General features: G+C 41.2%; 2 protein-coding genes across 10 annotated transcripts in view; both read left to right on the top strand.

The window, feature by feature from the left end:
* Positions 1–6,780, top strand: part of LOC111265707 (uncharacterized) — a 115,536-nt gene extending 108,756 nt beyond the window's left edge. For both annotated transcript variants that reach the window (XM_086970602.1, XM_086970603.1), the window contains exon 3: positions 6,252–6,780. The gene's annotated coding sequence lies outside the window, so the exon portion shown is untranslated. The remainder of the gene's footprint in view (positions 1–6,251) is intronic.
* Positions 2,590–26,190, top strand: part of LOC111265702 (vasoactive intestinal polypeptide receptor 2) — a 104,905-nt gene continuing 81,304 nt past the window's right edge. For 2 of the 8 annotated variants that reach the window (XR_002683595.2, XR_002683594.2), the window contains exons 1-2: positions 21,063–21,338; positions 23,791–24,558. Coding sequence is in view for 5 of the 8 variants with exons in the window: in XM_086970598.1 (XP_086826724.1) it covers positions 24,481–24,558 (78 nt within the window). In the remaining 3 variants the exon portion in view is untranslated. Of the gene's footprint in view, positions 3,097–21,062; positions 21,339–23,096; positions 23,167–23,389; positions 23,690–23,790; positions 24,559–26,190 lie in introns of those variants that run through there. The other 6 variants (XM_086970598.1, XM_022842595.2, XM_086970597.1 and 3 more) reach the window with 6 other exon arrangements.

The raw sequence follows: 26,190 nt of genomic DNA, 5'->3' as shown, positions 1-26,190 counted from the left end.
TTTCTATGGGGGCTTCCGCCATAGTTAAAAGGGGTTGGGGGAGAGAAGCAAAGCAAAAGCGGTAACGCTGCCGACTGAACACCGAAAAACATTGTTATGAAGTAAATATCGGTCGAGTCGAGTGATGTTTAAACAAAAGCGGGGAATTGTTGATGAATCTACTAAACGCTACAGGGAGCATTCTAAATATTTCATTGACACATACTTAGCGAGAGGTGACAATATTTATAGATGGGAAACGTGATCGGGAACAAGTGGACTAAAGAGAAACATGCTCCAGATAGGGGACAGCCAGATTAGAACCATTATGCATTTTGCCGCGCCACTTAAGCTAATGTAGTTAGAGCATAAATTTACTAAGCCAATTCTCAGGCTTTGGGTGACTCAGACTCAGGTGTGAGGTAATGGAGAAATGTAACGTTATTGGCATGCGAATATATTTTTTAGGTTTATTTTAGCATGTAATTAGTAAAACAAGTAACAGACCATCATACAAATCATTTACCTATGGTTTGATAGCAAAAAGAAGCCAATTTTACTACATTACAAGGCGAATAGGATTTTCCATTAAAAAATATATCTATTTAGCTAAACATCGATACCAGCACATAACGAATTTTTTTTGAGACACCTTAGAAGTTGACGTCAGTGTGGCATGAGATAGCTTTGGCCATATTATTATTATTGTTGTATAACGTATGGTCGAGTAAGAGGGACTACCATGCAACCTGCAGATTCTACTATTTAAAAGTAGGTCTTAAAGTATCTCACTAAACTACCAGGTGCTTATCGTGAAACCTGGTCGTGTTAATACTCGTTTGGTTTGTAACAGTAATTCTTCACATCCGCTCGACGCCGAAACCTATTTTAGTCATCAACCTCTGCTATTATCGTCATCGTGGCATGTAAAGGAATACAAAGCACTTCTAAGTAGATATTAAGCTTTTCAAAAACCCAATATAACTTTATGCCTTAGTTTATATCTACAAATGATTCAAGTGTCAGCCATAAGTAGAAAAAAATTCCTTGAAAGACATGTACTGGGAACCCTGCCTTAGCAGGCCGCCTGAATCTCTCTTTTCAATTGGCAGGTCTTTCAAATGGCAACGGTAGTTCAGCAAAACAGAAGCCAAACAATCTGCAGGCATTCGTGCACGTTTCAGAGGTGCGTGCATTCCAACAAAGCATGCGGTACATACATGTACCCTTGTAGCTAGTAGAAAAAGCTCAACGCAAAACAATACCAAAAGAACCAGTAGGCGCATTCGTCCTGTTTTACCCAGTTGCATCTGTTACATTTTCACTTTGTTTTCAGAGCGATAAACAGATGGTATTGTTTGCTCGGGTGTTAACGATCTGCCTACGAACCGCTCTCGTGCTTTGTTCTCTGATCTGCGTGTTGTTAGATATCTGTTAATTATTACGCTACGCCTGCAATACATTTGCCGCTTTTCATTTGCAGCGGTATTCCATTTAACTTTATGGGACAGACTTCTTCGAGAGAAAAACTTTTTTGACATGATCCCCATATCAGAACAGCAAAAGAATGAAAAGCCTCTGTGCTTTGAGTGGGCGATGCCCTGTGTGCTCATTTGGAGAACAGAACTCGCCTTGCGGCAGTCCCCCATATTTTGGTTCCATACCGTTTTTTATTCACTACACAAGACCCCCCGCCCCCGTATGCTTGTTCTCTATGCACAGACACGCACACACCCGTTTTTTCGTAGAAGCGTTGCAACTCTTGTCTAGCTTAGTCGGGTTTCACTATAAAGTTTCACGATATTGTCATCCAGTGCTTTGTCGAGTTCACTGAGGTATCTTTTTTTTTGTCATTTCGGACGAACTTAACCAGACTGCTATTGTCGACATCTTGTATCGAAAACTTTTCACGTGACAGTTCTTTAATATTGTTTAAAAGCCTGTACGATGGGGACGATATACTGCACAGCCAGTAGCAGCAACAGCAAGCATGTTTCGCTAAAAAAACAGCCAAAGGAAAAAATTCAACACGAATATAAAGGATTGGACATCGTTTTACCCAGAACCAACATATCCAACCCAATTAGGGATGTGAGGCCTGTTCTTACTTGAATTTAGTTGTCACTCATCAGATTTCTTACCTTCCTATGAAACTTGCCTCAAGAGAATTTTGTACTATTAAATGCGCTCTATATAATATCAATCTCACTTCACGTATCGGTCGGAACTAGTCGCATCTACCTCAATAAGCTCTTACTCAGCCACTTAAAATAATCCCATTGTAGTTCATCGCAGCTGAAACATAATTGATGGTTTTGTCTCATGTTCATTTAAGTTGAAAATTACATAGATCCAATACGACATTTTCTTGACAGCTCCTGCGGCACGTCTTTTTAATCATTGGTGTCGCAAGATGTACTGGATTACCCGTTTCGTGCGCTCGGTGTTGAAAATGCCTACCTTAACAGGTCAAAGAAGAGCCGTTGCGTTTTGTGCGCTGTTTCGTTTTGCGTCAAGGCAGTGTGCTCTTTTCAACAACTCGAGATCGCCCAGTCGTGCGTGACATTCGAGTGCCGTAAGACTAGATGTCGACCGGCATAAGTAGCAATAACAGCAATGGTGAAGAGAACAGTAGGACGAGCGCGGTGTACGTATCTGACGTCTTGCTTTTTCGTGCTGCTCTCTTATACGATAGTACGGCTGCCCAATACGTGACTTTCGTAGCATCGGTCTTTTCGAAACGGTGCTATTCCATACACACTATAAACGATCGTGCTACAAGCGCCGGAAACAGTGATGCCGGCAATGCCGTGCGGTACCAAAAGGAGCTGCTCCATTGAATAGCGCTCACGTGACCCGATCGTCGCACGTGTCGTGCAGAAACGTCGTATAGGATTTCCTGCCGAGTGTCGTTTTCCTTTATATTTTTGTTCGTGATTTCTTCTGTGTTTGCTTTCTTGGTCGTTCGTAGTCGTGCTTGCGTTACTATAGGTGACGACTGACATTTTCGAATAAAAATCGAGGAAGTTTCGCGCGGCTTACCGGATATGCATGCCTTTTAGAGTCGCCTTTCGAGGAGTGATTACCATTACATGATCGGGTGGCATAGTAGAAGAGGTATGAGCTCATTTTTGTAAATGATTCCTGACAGTTACTACTGAGGGGATCACCATAATATTTTGAACAGCAGAATTGTTTCTTCTTATATAGACGTGTTGTTGTATGCAGCATCGGATGCATTGCATGATAACTTTTCAAGCTACCTGTTACATGTTATTTTACTAAAATTAAACAAAATAATAAATATATTTCGATGTTAATAATATAATGGGATATAAGTATAAATGCAGCCTACAGGCGCTGACTTGTTTGTCTTTGCCGTCCGTTATTCCCATTTAACAATCTGGAGTGTGTATTAAACTGCAAGATTCGCCTAAGCTGTGCCAATCACAGGTTTCAATAGGCATATTAAAGAAGGTCCATACAATTGTAGAAAGCGGCTTTTTCAGTCGTGTTGGCAATCTAAGCACATAAACACGCACCATTATTACCACTGAGAAAACAAGCAAAACTCTACGTAAAGCTGTTCACTGGCCAACGGGTTATCGTTAACACACCATCGTAGCAGCTACGCCTAGTAACTAGAGGAGGCTTTTTTGAGGCTCTGAAATATAGTGCTGACTACCGTTCAGAGTTGTTATCTTTGGTTGTAACAATATGGACTCTATGCGATGATATTGCCAGCGACGCACGAAGTGGAACAAATTACTTTTTCTCCTACAGACATTATATTTATTTAAAATGAATTTTCCCCGAACACACATGGCTCCCTCATAGCGCTATTATTATTGCTTATCTCGTTTTGCATCTAACCGATTTCCTATGCAACGTAACGCTTGGCGGAAGGCTATGGCAAATAATAAAACATGGAGTAGCATTTGAAGACATGCGAAGGAGCATGCGAAGTGCTCGATTGATTCCATGACTCAAATTTCTACCCTCTGCATAACCATCTCTCTTATGCGTAATTAGATTGCCATTCTCACTTGAACGAACGAGGGCTTCGTAGGGACTGATCAGCGACCTTGCAGCACCTAAAAAACGTTCGGGTACTTGGATTTGTCTAAATCTTACATTTATTACGCTTAGCGGCTTTTAAGCGTCCGAGGCATTCATTTCCCATCACGCTTTTGCAGATGATCTCGCGTCAAGACCATAAGTCTCAATTCGAAAGCATCGCAAACTTTCTTTTTTTTTCGGATCCTTCAGAACCCTACATCTGCATCTGCACGCTTGCGGCACTTGGACTAAGCTCATTTTCGAAGCTCTACCTCAACGTAACATTTATCCCATCTAAGGCTGCTTTATTTACGCTTCTAGAGCCGTTCGTAAATCTTTTTTCTAGAATGAAGCGAGGTCGGATTTCGCCCTCCTTCAGTGTCCCCCACCTTAGGAAGACGCACACGCTATCAGAAATGCCACCTCGACAAGATTACATAGCCACTTACGGCATACGTAGAGTGTTTCTAGCTACTTTTAATGTTTCGGCCTTTGTGTCGTAGATCAAAGGGTGCTTCCGTTGCAAACCTAAATCCTATGAGTGGGCTTAGCATGAGCAGCTCATATATGCGATGTGTTTTGAAACCATGGAAGTAAGTGGATAAAATATATGCACTTATGTAGGAACCCTCTTCCTTAAAAAATGATTATATAAACTTGCGGTTAATCTTCGAATTTCTACTCTTAATACATTGAGCCACAAGGTATTATCACGGGGGTCGCCTAACAAGCCGTCAACCGTATAATTAAGTCCATTTCAGCAAAAATCACGAATTCATCTGGGGTTTACACTGTGGAGTGTCGGCCCTGATCTGAAATGTTATACATTATGCTTGTTTTTATTGACTATTGGCTATGGAGCCCGTCGGCTTGATCAAAGTTAGCTTAGTTTTCTTCGATAGATTTATGAAACGGCGTGGGAACAAGACGTCATAATAAGCGTTTACCAACGCCATAATTTAAACCGTCGATGGCCGCGTGTCATTATGACAACGCGTTCGCTCAGACCACACCATCTCACAAGTGGCATATGTATTCTATGCTAAGGCTAGTTAGACTCGTCGTATAAAGCGGTTATAAAGCATAGAGGGTTGATCATGGCATAATGCTGTATCCGATAGGTGGTTGTAGAAGAAGCGTATGAATGAGAGCTGCGGTAGCGTGACGGCTAGATGGCAACGCTTTACGCCGAGAGACGCAAGTGAACAAAATGTTTTTGTCTGACGATAATGCGTTTTTGGGTTGTTATTCTATCTAGCTGGATGATTTTTGATAAACCTCTTATGTTCAACCTTTGATATTCAAAAGTTTGGGTAACGATGGTCGATTTTACCTTAAAGTATCCAGGTCGTCGCCTGTTTCTGTTATAGATTGAACCATTCAATATAGGTAAACAGCTTAGGATTGCGTTATATTGTCACATCGGAAAGTCGTCGTCGATATTTGGCACCCCATCCATACACACTACTATGTAAATATCTTCTCTGACTGCTACACGTTTAGCAGTAGAAAGTGCTAATTGACCTTGTCACTAGTTTACATTATGAGTGGGCCATGTACCACAGATTAATCAATTCTTGGGTGGTGCATATTCCCTAAAAACTATCATTCAGAATATTTTTAAGCGAAACCTTAAATCAATAGTAACCCATATAGTATAGTACTATTCCGCTTATTTCATGTAATACAATAGTTTATTATATTTGTAAGGATCTTTTTTAAGCTATGAGGGTGACAATTTAAAAGAGAAAAAAAAGTCAATCAGCAAAGATTTCTCATGAAAATCTTGAGTAGTAAAACTAGTGGTTTCACTTATAGTATGCATATTGGTTATTCTATTGTCTCTGTTATCTCGTGTTCCTAGTAATACGAGCATTTTAAGCGCGCAACACTATCTACTTATGTGCGACCGCACAATTATATCTAAATAACCATCCCAATTGGCGGAACTTTCAAAAATTGGCGCCAGACATTTCGGCTACCTTATGGTTTACATGTCTACGTGTAAAGGGGAACGTCTGCTACTGCAGGAACTTTCGGCGTGCAAATAATTTTCCCAAATATAAGATCGAAAAATATTAAAACAATGTTTATTCTCTTTATCCGTACGGAGCATATGGTCTCGTTAGTGGCGATAGCCTGCAGGCGAAATGGCCGTACTTAGTAAAACTACGACTGTCACTAACCGTCTGTAGTTCTGTTTTGCCTCTCAGGCTTGAACTTTCGAGACGGACGATGTGTGGCGAGGTGAAGTGTACCAGTAGGGTACAAGGAGTGCCCCAAGCCCCTGGAGACATCAGCTGTGGCTTCGGCCTTTAGACGAAGAAAGTTTCGTGGTCTGTCACACGACCGAACCCCTGGGGCAGGACTCACTATGGGATCACTGCATGAATACGACCATTGACGCGGCACTTTGCAACTAGCCGTAACGAACCGTTGAACTTGACGCGGGGCGCCAAAGCTGGCTCTTGAATAGAAAAACAACGAACAGGTAGAGAGAACTCTTCGAAGCTTAACGTAGAAGTATGTAAGACACGAATAATAACATCTGACAAAAGCGATCTACCCGTGTCGAGCGTATGATGATAGTATTGCATTAAGAAGCAGAATGTAAGTTTTTTGTTGTTGGTTTGCTTTATAATAAAATATATTTCGCTTTTATAGCTAGCGTTAAACTTTAGTTGTATATTGAGGAAATTGTTCTGAAAGAAAAATATATATCTAACATAGTAAGCGACAAAACTTTTTGTGTCCTATTCTTAATTAAATGAATTAGAATTTAACAAATAAGATTTTAATACATTTGGTCACAATACGTTTTAGCAGTTCGTGGTAATTGGAAAGCAAACTAAGAACTAGATTTCTTTCACTTGATTACTGCACTACTTAGGATTAAAGTTCAAAGGAAACTTAATTGAATTATCCTTTAACAAAATGTTTCTATAGTAAGAAAAATTACACTTCAGCGTAGATTCAACATATCAAAGAACACGTTCTATATATGCGGGAGGAATAACGCCAACTCCTCTTCGACCCAGTTTGTTGAGCTGTCAGTACAGAGTTCTTTGTAATTGTCGTATCTATCACGGCGAGCGTTTAACACTGAGTTATTTTTCCAGTAAAACTAAACCCAGCTAATCGCTATTTCTATTTTTCGCTGCGAAGCTGTAGAATCGTTAAATAAGCCTCGATCTATCTTGCTGACCTTTCGATTTCATCTAGCACCACGAAAGCATTTGATAAAAATAGGTGTACGAATAGAGTTTGAAATGATTTACGCTTCTTTCACCTGTGCTGACGCTATTTGTTAGCTCAAAGTTCTTCAACGTAATCAGGCTGCTTGGCCAAGCGTTCATTATGTTTGCTTGTAAAAGAAGTGAAATGGGGCCGTCCTGCCCTCCCCCCCGCCCCGAACGTATTCACATTACCTAATGAATTGGCGTAAGGAAACTACTTTAATGGTTTCAACACCCCAATTTGGCAAGGTAGCAGACGTCGCTTGAGCTTCTTCGAAGAACCGAACGTCGGACATGTTGGTGGATGGTCTCAGACGTCGTGTCATGCAGCTGATCGGATGAACAGGGAAACGACGTTTTCGGTGTTCTCTTGCCGGAGGAAGGCAACCTTGCGTGTATACAACTCACGAATTCACACGTTATTATATGTTAATGCGAAATGAGCATGATAAAAGAGAATGTATTACAAAAATAATTAAATAATAAATAGAAAGCACACTGTATGTTTATGTAATGTAGATGATATAACATACATTATGGAACGACCGGCAACAAACATTTTTCAGTGCTATCGATATTCTAACAGAGTTTGTAGGTCGCTTCGTAAAATCTAGCTTAATTTTTTATTTAAACATGGATTAATAATGTTATTTGGTTTGACTGCATCGGGCCCAAGCTTCTAAGATAATTAGAGGAAAACTACATGGCGGCCTATTCTGATTATCGATCAATTTGGAGGAATATGGATCTAATGCGATAGCCACTTCGTTACTTTATATAACACGTTGCAAGATGCAGTCGTACTAATTTATAAGAACTTCAAGCCTTCCTTTCATCTCAAAGTACACATCAAGATTTGTCCCTAGAAACGTTTCTTTCTTAAATTTTTTAACATTATGTTTTTTTGTCGCAGTCTGCTTGGCATATTGAAACTGAGAATAATTTATTTTTAATAACATTTGTATCTCGCTGCGCTATATGATTATTAAAGTCAAATATAAGACTCATCGATAACAGTCTTTCGTTGAAATCAGCAGTTAATTCTATTTGATCTCCGACTTCACGAAGTAGATTGTGCTAATATTAGCAACAGTTGTGGTAAACAAGAAAAAGCTTTGAACATCACAACTGCTGGGTTTAGGGCAGTAGCGGAGGCAAAAGTAAGGTAAGAGCTTAGTGAATAATCGTGTAAACCATTTCAAATGCGGTGTGTCCTCTATATCTCTGTGCCTGGTAGATATTGGCGGAACTTTAAAATTACACGCGAGAAAGTCGTTGGTGGAACTGAGAGCTGAAAGCCATCAGTTGGATCTCTGTTGAGTTGAACGTCTCGTAGCCGACCCCCTGGGACTACATCCCCAGAGGGCTACATCCCAGACTTGTGTCAACATAGGATTTCATCAATGTGGGGGCTTGCTAAACTTCCGGATCCTAATAGGCTTCACAGGGACAACGGGAACCAATAGACGGCTCTCGCGTATAATGAACCTACCCGGATGTTCGCTAGCAGTCCCTTGAGCTCACCGTCTATCAGCAGCTGTTGTCGGTGTTATCGTCATCACCGTGGCTACCTATTGTAAATAGAACAGAACGGATCCTGGGGGAACACTGAGACAGTAAAAGCTGGTATATATTGACGCATTGACAATCCACATTAGTTGAACACAACACCATCTTCTAACATAGCAGATAAGATCCTACACAAACAGTAGAGCCAGCTAGGCACCAGGCGCCGAAATCGAGTTAGAAGGGTCAATGCAAGTATATATATATATATACACACTCAGACGCTAACGCGGCTTTATGTGTGACCACGGTGGTGAACGTTGCTTCTGATTTATTTGTTGCTCAAATTGTACGTTCTAATTATTATAACTGAATTCGAGTGCATTAAAAAAGTATCGAGTATGGTAGATGTTTTGACAATTATTTAATGACATGTTTATATATATATATATATATATATATATATATATATATATTGCACAGATACGCGGCGCAAGAATTAATAATATTATAATTTTTAATAATAAATATATAAGGGGCTGCTTCAGGTCAAATAAATCACAGTTAGCTAGTAGCTTTATTCGCACTACTTTGTTGAAGTACAGCGGATCGAATTCCGGATGAGCCAGATAGATGATAATGTTCAGCGATTACGAACAAGGTTAGAGCGTCGACCGGCTCGTGGAAAGCGCAGGCGGCGGGGACGCATTGGAGCCAGGTTCCACGATTGAAGTTTTCGTCACTCGCCTGTTCGCGGATATCATCAAAAGCAGCTCCACCGCCAATACCCACATCGGACCTGCCGCAATTGAATTACATAATGCTTACCAAATTAGCTTCACAGCTGGAATTTATTGACTATGTTTAGGAGTGGCCTCTCCATCAGCTTCTGAAAGCAGCCTCTCGATTGCTATCAGAGTCGATAAGGTTTTTTGCAACAAAATTTGGAGCGGCCAAAGGGCAGACGGCGTTCAAAGCGGCCTCAGTAGCGTAGGTTCGGTTAAAGACAAAACTGTCCCCCGAAATTCTCAGAAAAGGTGGCTCCCGGTTCCTCTAAACGCGATGCCGCCGGAAGACGCTCCTTATACCTTCAGCTTCAACATAGTGCTTCCTAATGGGCCGATTGGCTACCAACGCCTTTGAGGCTTTCTTAAAGGACCTTAAATATACTATCTCTCCAAAACTGCGCCGGTAAATTTTTGAAAGTCTGCACAATTATCTATCGAGTACCGGAGCTCAGAAACATCGCGCCAAAGCAGATTCAAATCCATGGGGAGTAGTAAGCGCGAAATACGCCCAGAAACCGGCCGCAGGTGCTTCAACTGCAGAGGCATCTCCAGCTGATGTCCGAAGCTTCGCTTCCGACAAATCGTAATTCGTAAATGGGACCGCCGATGGCCCAGGGATGCTCGAAATAATTATCTGGGGAGAAGTATCCGTAACACTCGACCCTGGGGCAACCGTAATCCCAGTGCCTTTAAGGATCGTATACAAGCTACGTTTGCAGGACATCGCAGGGCCTTCGGAGCCCATATACCCCTACAATGCCCAGCGTCTTCACTGATTGTTTTGGGGGTAGGCTAATGCCGTGGTGAATGGCGGTCAAAGAAGTCGTTCTTCACCGTCGGCAATTTGGCGATACTAGGCAAGCCGTGCTTAATAGAAAGGTTTCAGTTTGTAAAAAAAGAACAGTTGCCCGTGTTATAGTTACTGCGGACCAGTCCTTGGGGTATACGTTATACATAGGAACGGCAATGTGCGTAGATGCGTCTAAACACACTATCCTAGTGCTATAATGCAGCTGGGCGGGGTATTTAGCTGTTTCCCAGGGGATTCATATGCATCCCCATTTACTGTGCTGTTCGCTCATCAAGTTCAGAGATCGGACAGGTTTGAATGAATATCGCGAGCCAGAAGAAATTCGTGGAGCTCGAACCAAAAAACGGATCTCCTCCTATTGCCTCAGTGACAAAAGTGGTCTCAGGTTAGGCGCGAGCCTGCCACCAAAACAATGCAATCGCCCTATAAAACTTCTCATAGGCCAAAATGGCCATCTTTTTAGGCAGCCGGACGGACTCATTCATGCTATTATTATTCAGAACGATTCCGACTGTCGATTCATTTCCAATGGACTTCCAGACGCGGCGAGTTGCACCTGTGGAGAGGTAGATTATAGAGGATGAGCTTCAAACCATGCTGCGCAATGGTGATATCAAGCCTCTATCCCGCTTGTAATCTTTTCCGATAGTTTTGGTAAGGGTACGTTTCTTTGTCGACTACCGCACGTCGAACTTTTCCATGACGTGAGGCGCCCACCGCACAAACGACGCTATCGATGCCCTTACTGACGCTCTCTACTTTAGCATCCTAGACCTGATCAGCAGGTATCAACAGAATAACATCCATATATATATATATATATATATATATATATATATATATATATATACAACAGAATAACAACAATCGCAGACAGGATTCTGCCGGGGCCTTTACTAAATCCTGCTCAATCTCGCCAACGCATCCACGACGTTCCAGATCTAATTGATAAAATCTTTAGCCCTCGTTTACCGCAAGTGAAGATATGCATTTTTGCAGCCCAGAAAGTAGTATACCTAAACTGCGAGACTATGGCCGCTAGAATATTCGCAGGTCGAGAGATGGTTTGTATAATGAAAGCCATGTTTACCCCCACGTCGTCTAGAAAGTTAAAGAACTTCTTGATATTAGCCTTCAATGACCAGCGCTTTACCCAGAACTCGATGCAAATCGCAAGCAAGGTGCTGTACGCCATGGTCAATTCGATAAAGGGCTGTTTCGCTTTGAAAGCCGACCAGGACTGGATCTATTGTCTACCGCAACATTAGATTACGGAGAAGCCCCTCTTATGCCGCTTTCTGCAGTGTTTAAAAGCGAGGTTAGAGACTGATGCCAGTAAGACCGGGCTTGAGGCAGCTTTGGCCCAGGAAGAATGAGGCGCAAGCGGGCCGTTGCCTAGATTAGCTGTCGTTTAATTGACGCTGAGGTTACAGATTGCATCCCTTCGAGACCGTGTGCTTGGCGGTAGTACGAGCCGTTAAGAAACTCCGACCGTTTTTGTATGGGCGACACTTCAAAAATATTACTGGCAGTATTACCTTTAAGTACGCGAAGGGGAAGATAAACGTTTACCCAGTTAACACGTTAGGCTCCGACCTTAGAGAAGTATGACTTTAGAACCCACAAGAAGGGTTACATTAACATTAAAGTGCAAGCGCTTTGTCGCGCCTTTCCCTATTACTGGTACAGAGCGGCGCCTTCGAGCTGAAAGGCATAAAAGTGGGTCCTCGTCTGTGAAATGCAAAATTAGAAGGAGAGTCTTGCTTTCAGAAGAATGGCGAGGCATGTCGGCATCTGGAATACGTCGCGTTTTAAATAACATTTGTTTACAACGCAAATCCGGGAGGCGCTAGCGCCCCGCGGGGTTTACCAGCAGCGTAACCGAAATCCAGAGCGTGCGATGCGCTCTACTCGGTGCCTGCACCAGAACACTTTTTAAAGAGGTCGTGGTGGACTCCATGGGTTCTGTTCAAGATCTCAGGCAGTAAGTCTTGATGTTAGTCAATTACCGTACCCGTTTTGTCCAGCTTGTATTAGCGCAAGGGGTGACGTAGCGTTCGAGCGCTGTAAGTTGTGTAGTGCCCTTTGAAGGGCTTCAGTGCTGTTTTGACAAATATGTATGATTCGAATGATCACGTAAAGCTGACGTCCCTTGTGATGAAAAACCACAGCTTACGCCAGAGGCTATTTATTCTCTGGAGCAATGTTTTCGCTCAACACGGACGCAAGTGAGAATTGGGAGAATGCCATTCAAGTTGCTACTTAGCTCTTGGGCCATAGTGCCTGAAAACTCCTTGGTTACGGGAATGCCGGTGGGTGGGATGCTGCGGAACTGTGTCGAACGCGAACAGAGTACTTTGGAGTGAGCAGCGACACATAAAAAGACGATTCGGACGAAAAAAGCCTTCCACGCGGAGGTTTGAAGGTGGCACAACGGTTCTGATAAAAGTCGAACGGACGAGGCCGAGATTTTTTAAGAAATTGCAACAGCGTTATGAGGATACGTCACCAGGATAGCGGTCTGGAGACACACTCAGACCTGCTAATTTAATTCACTAAATCTAATTAGCTTAATAATAATTTTGTTTCTATCTACGACTTTTCGAAGCACGTTTATGTTAGGATATATTTGCTAATCAGTTACCCTTTTTAGGTTATTGAAAGCTTCCTAATCACAAAAACTCAGATCGGGAGAATAAGCGCACTTTAGATGTTCTTTTGCTCAGTTCAAAAAGTAATTAAGAGATGCTGATTGGTGTTGTTATTTAGTAATTACACACGATTGGCGTTGTTGTTAACTAACCAGGTTACGAAGCTTCTCAAGAGGATCAAGATAGCGGACTGCATTTATTGTTCGGTTTTCGGCAAGACTTTCGTAGTAGCAGATGCCTCCGATATCCATTATAAGAACCACCATCGTCCAAACCTACTGTCTACTGTCACCGAATTTTCCAGGACGAGGCCATTCCTTCACCTGGTACTTCTCTGGATCATTGTAAAGGTTGAACCACGCTTCGTCCACGGCGACCGTATGCTTTAGAAAAGATTTTGTCTAAAAAAATTTTACAAATTGTACGCCGAATGCATTACACGTATTTCCAACAACTTCTGGAGTCAAAACACAAAAGGTCATTTTTCGCTTTTTCTACATTTTCAGTACTCGGATTGAAATTCTGTGACGCATTATATGTGCGAATGTCAGTCTTGACCAACTAATTCTTAGACTTTAAGCTCTGCTTTTGTAGAAAATCTTTTCGATTACGGCAATGCGTTCTTATTTTGCGAGTCCAGACACCCGACCAGTCCCTTGCTGGTTTTCAACCTTGAAACGCTTACACTATTTACGTACTGTGTTCTCCCTTAAAGCCTCGTTGTCCACTATCTTCACCAATTACCGATAAATTTCCGCAACGCTATGTCAAAGGTTTTACCTTGTCTATCCGGTTTTCGCTGACGAGTTTCTAGATGATCGGAGTATCAGCTAACTTTTGTTTGGCAGCGGCGTATAGTCTAAAAGCCATTCAGTCTTAGAGTTCGTAATGTACCAGCCTAATGTATAGCGGCAATAAAAAGTCGAGTTTGGATAATCGTATTTAGAAATTAGAAAACAGAAAGTTTCACTTGTTCTACCCTTATGTAGAGGTGCATATCAACGTGACGTCTTTTTTTTTAGCAACAGATTAGCAAAGCGGACTTTGGATCGCTAGGTATTACGATACCATAACCACGCCTTACGTGTGGTTCTCGAAATATTACATAATCAGTATTTTATTATTCTGGCGCCTTTTGACGCCGTAAGTGTCCTTTGTGATGAATCTAGACAGCCCAAAAGCTTTCTTTTTTTTTCTTACTAGGCTTTACGGAGGACTTTTGGCCACATGCTATATGTATTCTATACTCAATGAAACCTACATCCAACCAATCCTACATATAATTTAAACTACTCACAATGCCAAAAAGCTACTTATTTGAAAAATAGCTAAAAAATCTTAGAACATTTGTATTAATGACATGCTTACCATAAGTTTCTCTACGCAATATGCTCAATGCAAGGTTGTTTTTTCTTTCTTTTCTTCTAAAGTTCATTAACTTCAAAATGGTCCTACAACTAATTATTATTTAAGTTTGATTTTGAACATAATTAATCAGGCGCTTTTCTGAAATGCAATTGCACAGAATTAACATGTTTTGACGCTTCTGGCTAAGAACGGACCCTTCAGCATAACACGCTGACGTTTACAGTATCGCAGCTGCAATAGGCAGACAATTTTAATTTTCACAATTGCTGACATATTAAAATACGGCAGTGTACACGGTATGAAATAAGTCACTGCAAATCAGAGGCAGAGGCAATTTGCGGTGTCTCAAGTAGAAAAAACGGCTTGAGCAGTTTTGGTGTCATTAGTGCAAGTCATGCCCTGCGAGTCGTTGCTTTCACGCGCTGGCCCTTTGACCCTCGTGACTATAACCATGGTATTACTAAACGTTCCTCAGTTAAACCGCTCGGAGTTCTTTGTCGGTGTGGCGACGTTTGCAAATGGGAAAAGACTCGATAATCTGTTCTAGTCGGACGCTTCTATTCCCCGCAGCAAACCCTCATGAATAATTCATATATCACACATGGGCCCGTTCAGTGAGTTCAACTCTTTCCCACACCGTGCATGCGCTTCTAAAAATCTCGATCCTCTGCAGTGTCCATCATATTCTTTAGCCAGTGGGAAACTAATGAGCAGCGGTCAGGCCAAAAAATCCACCCTCATATATGCGAGCGGTAAAAATTTGCGTGGGGCTTTTCCTAACAACGTTTAACAGGCACATAGGGCTGCTAGATGTTTGACGCTACTGTAGCAAATATGAATAGTTTGTATGTAGCGTCTGTGTGCCTCTACTTTCTATGTTGCATATAATGCAACAAGCAGTAACCACTGGTGACGATTCGATCGACGGGTAACAAAGAAGCAGCTTTTTCTGCTCCAGCAAAAAGTTGTCTTAAAAATTATATACTAGTTCATTTTAAAAAATTAAGTTTATTTTCAAAACTCGTTCACTATGCATCTAGTACGAAAAACGTTTACTCTACATCGTTAGCGATATCTCTAATTTTCTATATTGGAAACTGAGAGAGTCGAACAGACCAAAAATAATCTATTTCGCAATACAAATACGCGTACAGACGTATCCAATGCATACGGGAACAAGCTTTCCTATTATTTGCCTGTTGTCGGAAGTGATTATTACTGGTAACAGTTATGTTTGAGTACGCAGTTTCGCAAACCTGGCCCAATTCGCGCATGAAAACCTCCCAAGCTATTTTTTGTTGCCGTATCTTTTGTTTAGCATAGGTTAAATTATCGATAGAGACACGAAGCGAAAAGAAAAAAAAAATGATGTGATGATTAACAAAACGTTTTCTCTCAAATTTAGCACTTTGTTCCCCCAAAAAAATTGGTTTTTGAACTATCGGACATGTTGGAGACGGCATGATCACAGCTGATCGAAAGATATCCAAACATTTACAGAAGCGTTAATGACAAACAGACAGCTTACAATTGCAAAGTGTTTCCGGGGACCATTGGAAATATCTAGCAGAAACTAAACGAGCTTAACGAAATGAAGACTGGTACGCAGATGCTTAACTGTTCATATGTAACGTTAAAATTTATGCTAAAAGCACTAAGCGTTTCGGATAGACTTGGGCAAGTAATTTATTTATGAGTCCCGAATGCTGTTTTCCACTATCATTTAAGGCCTTTCCTACAACCCTAACCAATATACTGATTCTCGGGTTGCTTTATCTATTTCTTGGAAACGCCTCGACGGAGCCTGTAACAGAAAATACCACCTGCTATATTCAACTCATAAACCTCAAACATTTTGCAGAAGCCTGATAATTTTCACAGCTATGAGTTACAAGTAAATCGCTGTATTTGTACGTGATTTTGCATTTTGACAGTTGGGAGATCAGGTCGTTAATTAACACGCATCCTTTATACAAAATTATCCAGAACGGTTTGTAACGCCCGAGGGACACGAATCGAGATAAAAATTACACTCAGTTACTAACACGGTTGATATATTCGAAGATGCAAACAACATGTAATGGCAGCAGAAAAAATTAGATTAATTATAGACTCTTTTGATTGCGCTATAGTTCAATGTATCCTATACCAGTTCGTTCTCCTTTGTGACAATTGGGGCAACAGCTAAAAGTTCCTGAAATCGGATCAAATACAGTTCAGTAGAATTTTTATCTTAAGTTCTCTTTGCTCAATATTTAACAGTAACAGGTAAGTACACTATTAGTTGGGAATGTCCTGATACCTACATATCGTATCATTACGTTAGCGTCAAGCGTGCATAGTGCGTAGAAAAAATTCAAGACGACTGCACGGCCGCGTCATGGCTTAGACGTTGACTAAACTCATCGACTTTCCATTGATGAAAGAATCAACTTTAAGCAAAATAGCTATTTCGCACACTATCGGCTACTTCAAATAAAAATTGGTCTGGGTCTCTTCTCAATAGCTAGTTGACAACGCACAAGAAGCGACTGCTCAACGTCTCGGTGACTAAGAGTAACGTTTTCTTTGAGCTCTTCGTGTCTAAGAAAAACATCCGGCGTAAATCAGTGGGACTCAGGAAACGATGTCTATTCAGACCAAATCACCATTAAGCAAGTGGATATTTCACAGCTGGTGAGCAATCGCCAAGCCGGTGAAGTGACGCTTGTCTTTAGTGGGAGGCTGAAAGCCGACAAAATACTTCGGCGTATAGTTATACCGCATTACCACATACTTCTGCAGCTTTAGTCGAAGGTCGTCTCCTTTTTTTTTTTTTGAATTTGGACGCGGAAAAGCAACCTCTCAACACCTGTTCGCAAACGATCAAGTACAAAGGTTCCTACAAAGCGAAGTGAAGCTGATACCAATGCGACGTACGCACTGTAGATTCCGGACATCAATAGCCAGACTTTAATTGTGTGATAGTCTAATAGTTGCACAGCGTATGACTTGCAATGACGTTTTCTAGATTATTTATTTCTCCTTTTACTAAGTGCTCTTTTTTTGCTACGCTACATATAGCAAATCTCTAGCTACGACGAAGAGTTTCCAATTTTTGTAAATTCGGACGAAAAACAAAATGAAGGAAAGAGCCAGTGTTCTCTAGATCGTTTAGAACATCCGCTAAATAATAAGTTAAAGGTGAATAAGGAGCGAATGCAAAAACGTCGAAAAGTAGACAGACTCGCTAACAGACTTTGGGATATAGCAAAAAAAAACAAACTTTTGAAGGGGATGAACGAAGAAAAAGAAGCCAAATCCTCAAGAGATAACGACACAGCCCGTAACCCAACTGAACGCGGTATTGCAAAAAGTATCAGCGATTATATTAACAGAGTACAAAGCAGTCTCATAATTTGGCCAAATTAAGTAAGTAGCAATGCATCGAGAAAGTCGTTATTTTTTTTGTAGGATTTGCACTTTGTGTCGAAAACCAAAAGTTACAGAGAGTTGCATTCATGAATGAAGCAACCTTATTGTTTTCAAAGGTGCTACTTTGGAATTAGAAACATGCGTTCTCATGGGGTCAACACAATTATTTGTGTTCTATAAAAAAAAATGTGCGGATCTGTTTGATGGTAAATATATTTAAACCTGAACTATTCGGTGATTTGCAATAAAAAAGACCTAAATAGCATTGTTTAGATGGGCATGTTGGTCTTCGGAACGAGAACCTTCACAGTCACCGAACCTTAAACGCAAATGAGGCTTCCTGGTGCCTGTTGTTTTCCGCCGTTATTTTAAATTCGTCGAGATTAGTACGACATAGATAAAAGAGTACTACAAGAAAGTTTGTTTTTCGCCTAAGTTACAAATATCAGTGACGATCGGAGACTTCGGTTTATTCAGCTTCCGGCTGCCATTGCCTTCCTTGAAGCCTACAGCTGTACAATATTGCAATGAGCTCCTATTAAGAACGATGCTGTCCAAAGAAGTTTTGGGCTCTCACGGAACAAGTCTCGCACAAGTCTCACGGAAAAGTCACGTACGGCAATAGACAAAATCGGTGATCATAAACATCGGGCCTCTCTTAAACCTTTAGCCAAGCTATATGCATACGTACATTTAAATAGTACATACGCTGGGTGGCAAGCAGCTTGGACTATTTTCCTTGCTCAATCAAACACGCGCAAAAGCCGTATAACGCCACACCTTGTTGTTGGCTATAGCGTCAACTATCTAAGCCACCATCGATTAAGCTATTCCTTCGATGCGGCCAGCTAGCTCCGGCTAATATGACGGTGAAAACATACGTTGTGGATTGCTTACTGATAAGATTGAATAGTTCGTTTACTAAGCAATTTACCGGGGATGTTGTCGTTGCAGCTGGCCTACAACTGCTACTGGAGCATGAAAGTACTAAAAGATGCCATATGCTAGCGTCGCGGAAGTACATCAAAAAAAGTGTGGACGTCACTGGCCTACACTTGCGTGACTTCGAACGTACGATGCTCTCCGCGTTTTGAGCACTCGATAGCCGCGATAAGGGTCGAAGCAATAGGAAGTAGGTTGTTCTAATGCTGTTGTGCAGCCGAAAAAAAAAGTATAGTGCGTGGTCAGTTAGGTTCTATTTAGAATTTGAAAAACTAAAAAAAAAAAAAAGTACAATAGACTAGGTGAGAAAAATGTACGCTTTATACCAAACGTGATCTATTTTTATAAGTTGGTACGTAAATATGATTTACCTGTTCGATAATTTAATCGATATCGTTTTGGTTTATAGAAGTTCTGTGTGATAAAAGAGAAAACTCAATATAACAGCGTATTCGCTCGCATACATCCAAGCTTGGAACTGTTGAGTGGACTTTTCTTTGTAATTAATAAACCCGACCTGGGCACTAACCATATTTCTCAGTCGTCTACATGCATTGGGTATCATTGACCATAAGTTATATTGCCTATATAGTTTGGCTGCTGAGTTAGCAGAAAGTCAGTCCTGTTTGGAATGGGGTTAATTAAACTTGTCTGGTATAGGCGATTCCTAGAGACCAGGGGCACGTAAACAGCAGCTTTATTCGGTGTGGAGGTGGTATAATAATATGTCAATCTTCATTTATATGCGCCAAGCTCAAGGATAATGTTTGATAGAAAACTGGGCATTGTTCATCAGCTGTTCCTGCTTTAGTGCATCGACTGGAACTTAAAATATGCTCTTAATTTTATTTAGTTTAAGTACAGCCTCCATCACTTTTGGCGTAATGTTGATACGTTATCTGCTAAGAGAGAGTGTCACGAGAAGTTACCCGTACAAACGAACCGACCGAAGTCAGTATTTTATGATCATATTTTAGGCGTTCTACTTAACTTAGATTAATTAAAATAACGACTCGAAAGCAGATGAATTTCTGCATGGGTTGCTAGCGTCTGCTTTGAATTGTGTGCGGTCATAACCACGTTTGCTAGAGTCAACTTGTTTTATCGTTTATCAGATCGTTATGTTGTTTTGAAGGTTGGCCTTGAGAAGCTTTTCTAATTGCCATAGTGTCAAGGAAATTCTCCATTGACATATCCGTAATCCTGTCAGCGTACCTCAAATGTTTTTCTTAGCCTTTACTGAAGTACTAATATACTCTACAATGCGAAGCACTAATAGGAACCAAAATAACGTTTTCGTATCGGGATATCAATATATTTCCACAGGTCTTCGAAGTTAATTGTAACCTGAATTAGTGTCTATTCTATGATACCGTCTCTGTCCAAATCGTCTTGACAACGTAACGCCCTGTTGTTGTATTTAGCGAGGAGCGCTCTAGCATCGCAATGATTTTAAACAAATAGCAATTTTTTTTAGCGGAAAAACGAAAGGAGACCCTATGTACGACTATAGAAATCTATGTCCGTCATTTGAGCATCAGTAATGGTGTAACGGATTGTGGATATTCTGGCAAAACCTATTCTGTTTCATCGTCATCGAACAACAAAATATCTTGAACCTATATTTTGGATTATTGTAATTAGTAGGACCTAACATTTCGGACCTTAGATTGTAACCCAATTTGAAAGCACATTGTTCCCTAAAAAATCATTATAGACTCACACTTATGGATAATTAATGGCAACTTATACTCTGAAAGAACACACGTACGTATTCAGAGCCACGGCGATGGCTGAGGCAGTGTTTAAGCCGGTACCATAAGCCAGCCTTGTTTAAGAGACTTTAGCCCATATTAAATAAGGCGCAATGTAGTCTTACAAACTAAATAAATGTAATATAAATGATAAACCTGTATGAAACCATCGTAAATATTATTTGTATGGTAAGCCTTTGAGCCAACTGAAGTCCTCTTCACCTTAGTTGGCACCGAAGAAACCGAGTACTAGAGTTAGACTCGAAATAGCGAGCCGATGACAACATCAAACTGTCTCTTTCTCGGAAACTTGGCACGGATTTTTTAAGCTTCAAATGCACCATTTTTGTTTGTTGACATAGCCTCAAAACTTTTATGCTGATATAATCTCTGCGGTCCTCCATTGATGCAGCTTGTACGTCTTGACAAGTGCAATTCATTCGGGCATTATGAACCTCTTCATCGTAAGAACATACAATAGTTTTCTGTATTTTTTTTGACTACCTCTAATATGTCGAATCTCGCCTTCCAGCATGGACAGCTTGTACGAAAACAAATGCGTTGAAGACGGTGAACTTTTCCGCGATGTCACAAATATCCTTCGACACGAACGTAACACGTACTGACAAACCCACACCATGTCGAGCGTGTCAACCCGATTCTCGTATCGTTGCTCTCAATCTTCATGTGGCCAACGACACTTCTGTTTACTATGCTTATCCAGTTTATTTCTCTCATGTCAATGGTTGGTCCGCGGCTGACCCGTTGCGGACGCCAGGGGAAAAGGATGACCTCTACTTTTCAAACAGAACCGCCAAAATTACTGCTTCGTAAGTCTTGCTTCTATTACTGCTACTACCTTTAAGATCGCTACCGCCGCTCTGAGATAGCTCTGTGTCACTAGCCCGGTCTACAGCCTGTTCGCCGATTTGGGAAATAAACATTTCACAGATCCCATAATCCGGTAATCTTCGTGGGTTTGCAGGTTTTTCTGTCTTTAGTCATAGCGCCCCCAGTATGGGCCTTCGTAGGAGGAAGGAGCATTACCTCTTTCCTCTCACACCCATTACTAACCTACAGCTATTGTACTATAGCCCGCATCTCTGCTTAACCCTCTGTTTGATTAACTTCGGCCCCCGCCGCTTTGCATTGCTGCGCAGCTTTATCTTATGGCGAGATGAGCGGTTCTCATAGTGGACATACGATGATGTGAGCTAATAGGTCATCATGGACAGGGATAAGGCATCATATGAGAGGTGGTAACAGATCCACAGAAGTAGTAACCCGGCTTCACCTCAATTGGCTTGGCAGACCTAATCTCGGTCCAGTTGGAGTACGAGTCAACTTTAGGGCGCCCATACTGGCTGCTATACCAACTGAAGTGCCTGACTGAGGTTGCGCGACGATGTGGTTATCGGTTTAATAATAAAGCTTGCGAGCCGTTTTTTTTTCCCGAAAGTTGTTGACGACACTGGTGGTAATGAGAATGCTGATGAAGCATGACGCCAGTTACGCGCCATCGCAATGGTCCTGCCTTGCATGCGGTCTAAGCAAACACATCGACTAGTTAAGTAACTAAATGAAAATATTGAGTTGCTAAGTACGTACTTTGGTAAATGAAAGTTTTTGGATACACGAAGACCTATTTTTTGATCAAGTACGCGCCTATAATATTAACTGATACAAAGTATACCATTTCAAAACTGCTCCATTTGTTCTCCTGCTATAAGGCCCCGCAACGTTAGACCTAATAGGCTAAGCGAACGTAAGTGTTTATTTTATCCTAGTCTTGGATTTTAAAAAATATTTCTAATTTTTTTAGGAATTTCATTTTTTGGTTTCAAGCTAATTTTAAACTTTAAAAGTAAAGATACCGTAACGGCTTGTGCCAGTTTAAGATAGGCTGGCGCGCAGGTAGTCACTATCGACTTTTCCATGAGGATGATTTAAAAGCTAAAATAATTTGCTTGCAACTACAATTTTCTGTAGTAGAGCTCTCCTTGAAAACAAGGAAAATCTAAAAGCCTGTTGACAATGCGGGGATTTCGCGAAAAAGCTTTTTTCTTAGAACCCTTACATTAGGGCATAGGACATTGTATCTTGACGCCGGCAACTAGCTAGACGTTTTTGGAACGAAAAAAAAACCTCTAATAATAAGATATGTGAAAAGTTGAAACAGAATAGAGCGATACGTTCATTGTCTTCGAATTCTTAATGTCCACCACTTCTAATGACCTCAGGTTAGATGACCTATTCAAAAAAGAAACGGCAATATTTTTATCGCTAGTATTGCAATATATATATCTAAATAAAAAATCACTAAATATATATATGTAATGGGCTGTATGATACAACTCAGCTATGTGTATATTTTTACTACAAAATATGGTGCTTTGAAAGCCTCCAAGAATTTTTACTGTTATCTATTCACTGTGTCTGTGGCGGGCCGACATTTTGCTAACTATACTTCGAATCGGGACGATCGTACAGATGGCGCTGGCGACCTGCCGATAGATAACTGGTATCTGCTATCTCTAGCCGTTAAAGCATATGCGCTGTTTTGGTTCATTCGTTGGTTAAGATATAGAGGGATCGAATGCCCCATCGTCACGATGATTAATGTCCGTCTGACCTGGAAGAACTATCTGCCGAGATAGTGTAAGCCGTCTTATTTTGAATACCTTACTTCTAGTAGGCTATTTAGCTAAATGATTTCCTTGTTCAATTATACATCTTCATCGTTTGGCTTCAAATCACAGTGACGATAAATTACCAGGCGTAATCTTTTTATAAGGCCCTTAAATATTATCAACCATTCCTTCTGCCATCTCCGGCACGGTAGGAACACTGTGACGACAACTTTTTTTCACTGTTGTTTGAAGTGGAACACCTTGCAGCGACCACCATTCTGGACGTATTAAAGGTTGCCGTGGGCGTAGAGCCTACTTGGCTTCTCTTTTTTCAGTCACTTTCGGGTGGCATATTCGACGGGGTTTCATTTAGCTCTATAGATGGATGTGGGCGTAATTGGATTAGCTGAGTGGTGGTTTCTGTTAAGTGCGCACGAATACGTAGAGCTATGTAAAGGTGTCTACGCGTGCCTTCCCTGTGCACCCCATTGCATGTGGTTGCATGTATGCGCCGATCGTCTAAGAAAGCATCAGCGTCACCGGCATGAGAGGTAACTGGAGCGGACTACTAGATCAATAATTCATTTGCTGTTTGAGTCTCGAGTTAACCCGACATAACAGTCCGTCGTTCATTCATGTGCTCTCTCCTTAGGACGACCTGACCAGCCTCACCTTCTTGGTAAAATTGTCCCTCTGCTGCTAAAACTCGTCCGTTACATTCGCTCGATAACATCAGCAGCGGTGCATACGGCTAGCGGTCATCAGCCAAGCGAGCCTGAAATAACGTAGACTCGGTTGCCATAATGCGAGGTCTAGAAGAGGATGACGAGAAATAAGTAAGAAGAAGCGCCTGCCAGATTAGCTCATACAGTCGTCTGCCTGCTCCCCGGTACAGGGGGCCCTAGGCTCCTTTGCTTCTTCCCTATCGTCCTTCTCGCAGACCGCACCGAAACTAGATGAAGTAACGAGAACGGAGGGACTGAACAAGGTGAAGAGCAAGGCAAAAAAGAAATCGCGTAAGATTCTATCACGTTGCCAGACCTTGGCTACTGTGAACGATTTCGCTATTGCGATTCTTATTACCACTAATACTGTTGCTGTGCGACGGGAGCCGCGGCGGCGTTGGCTGTATCTCGTTCCTGCGTCGGCTCGGTCATTCTTCGACATCTTGGATGGACAGTTCCATTTGTAACTGGCCACCCGCTGCGAGACATACATGCCGCACCGAGCTAATGGTCCGCTTTGCCAGCAACTGCTTACCCTAGATAAAGCTAGGGCTATTACAACTATTACATAATGACAGCACGCGGCTGTACTTTCAGATATTGGATATACACAGTATATGTTTGGAGTGGGTCAACGGCAAAACACGGGCGAAATTCGGAAACGATCATCACTTCAGGTAGCAGGCGAGATAAATGTACGTACCATGGAACGCTGTGTTGATTTGCAAATTGTTTTTCTTTTTCATTATAATAACATTGAAGCAGTTTTAGCCATTTATAGTATGTAGATGTATGGATTCTAATCCCTTGTTGCTCGTAACACTGAGGCTTAGTAAAAAGCCCTTTGTTTTAACCAGCGCATATTCACGCCGCCTTAACCTGCTGAGAAACACTTTTATCAGTTCAAAAAGATTGTCTCATGTCTACTATCTGTTAAAAAAAGACGCTAGAACTCAAATTCGTACTTCACCAGGTCTGTAATAATGCCTGGCGTATGAAAATTTTCCTCGTTACCTGCTTTGTGGTTCAGGATGTTTGATTGTCTTAAAGAAACACACCCGCTTGCTTCCTCTACGAAACACTCTGCTCAATTAGTAAAAATGACTGAACTGCTATATCAAAGGCCCCGTTTGTAAATTTTTCGGCAATATTCTTATGAGTTCGATTAGTAGAACAATATGACCTTATAATAGCTCGAAGTAAAATGACTGTAGAAGTAAAAGGAATTAAATATGAGCTGAGAATTTGGTGAAATATATCATATCTGTTAAATACTCGATACCGTGAAGTTTTGCATATTAAAGGAACTTGAAGGTACATGCGCTAGCTATGCAATTGTGTAAGAGGCCCGTTCCGTGTCTTTAGGGCGTATGGGAAATCAACCACAGTGCCCTGTATAGTAAATATATAAAGCGGTAATCTCATCAAATAGATATTGGTATTTGAATAATTTACTACTAGTCCTTTACGGGTTTATAATAGATAAACTGTTGTATGAACGCAGGCAACTTTTTCCCATTATCAATACCCATTATGTTAATCCAGTTTGTCCGACTTCCACTGCTAATCACGTAGTTGCGTTTTTACTACTTTCTGCGTACTTTTGCGTTTGTTTGCAGCTTTTTAACAAAACTTGAAGTTAGTCAAATCAGCGCTTCAATACGCACGCTTAAGTTGTTCTCCTGCTACGTCTGTCCTACTATGAAAATGTGTGAAGTGCGCGTTGAACTCAGCGATAAATGTGATTGTCATCCACTTGTTGCATTCTGATGTAGAATCGTCAATTTATTACTCCGAGATCTGCACTCAGATAATACGAACTATTCATATTTCAACGCTATTAAAAGTTACACTAATATCTTCACTGTGTAAACTTCTATAGTTGCATATCCACGATTTCCTGCTTCTGAGGATATCCTTTTCGACTAGATCTTCTCTTCATAGAAAAGAACGTCCTCAAAAACCTAACCGCTTTACCGTTACTGTTCACGATTTTCTACACCGCCAAGTCCTTCTCTACACCAGCACGCACCATCATATCTATTTGTACCAATATATCTGTATCAATACTGGTTCAGGCTACCGATGCTAGAGACGCGTCAAAAATGCAATAGTTAATGTGTATTTGAGCATCGTGGCTAAATACAATACTTTAATTCTCGAGGCGGTAACCAGAAAAAGATGCCAACGGTAAGGCCCATTAACCAACTTGCGCTATCATTATGGCGCTGCGAAACTGACTATGGTAAAACGCTAAAGTGTCAGATTCATTTTGTTTTCAGTTCCTCAGGGGGGGTTTCTCGGATTGAGCAAACTTTATTATAGGT

Source organism: Varroa jacobsoni, unplaced genomic scaffold (assembly GCF_002532875.2).
Source record: "Varroa jacobsoni isolate VJ856 unplaced genomic scaffold, vjacob_1.0 scaffold_998, whole genome shotgun sequence".
Lineage (NCBI taxonomy): Eukaryota > Metazoa > Arthropoda > Arachnida > Mesostigmata > Varroidae > Varroa > Varroa jacobsoni.
Note: the sequence above shows the minus strand (reverse complement) of the source record. Positions and strands in the feature narration are given on the sequence as shown.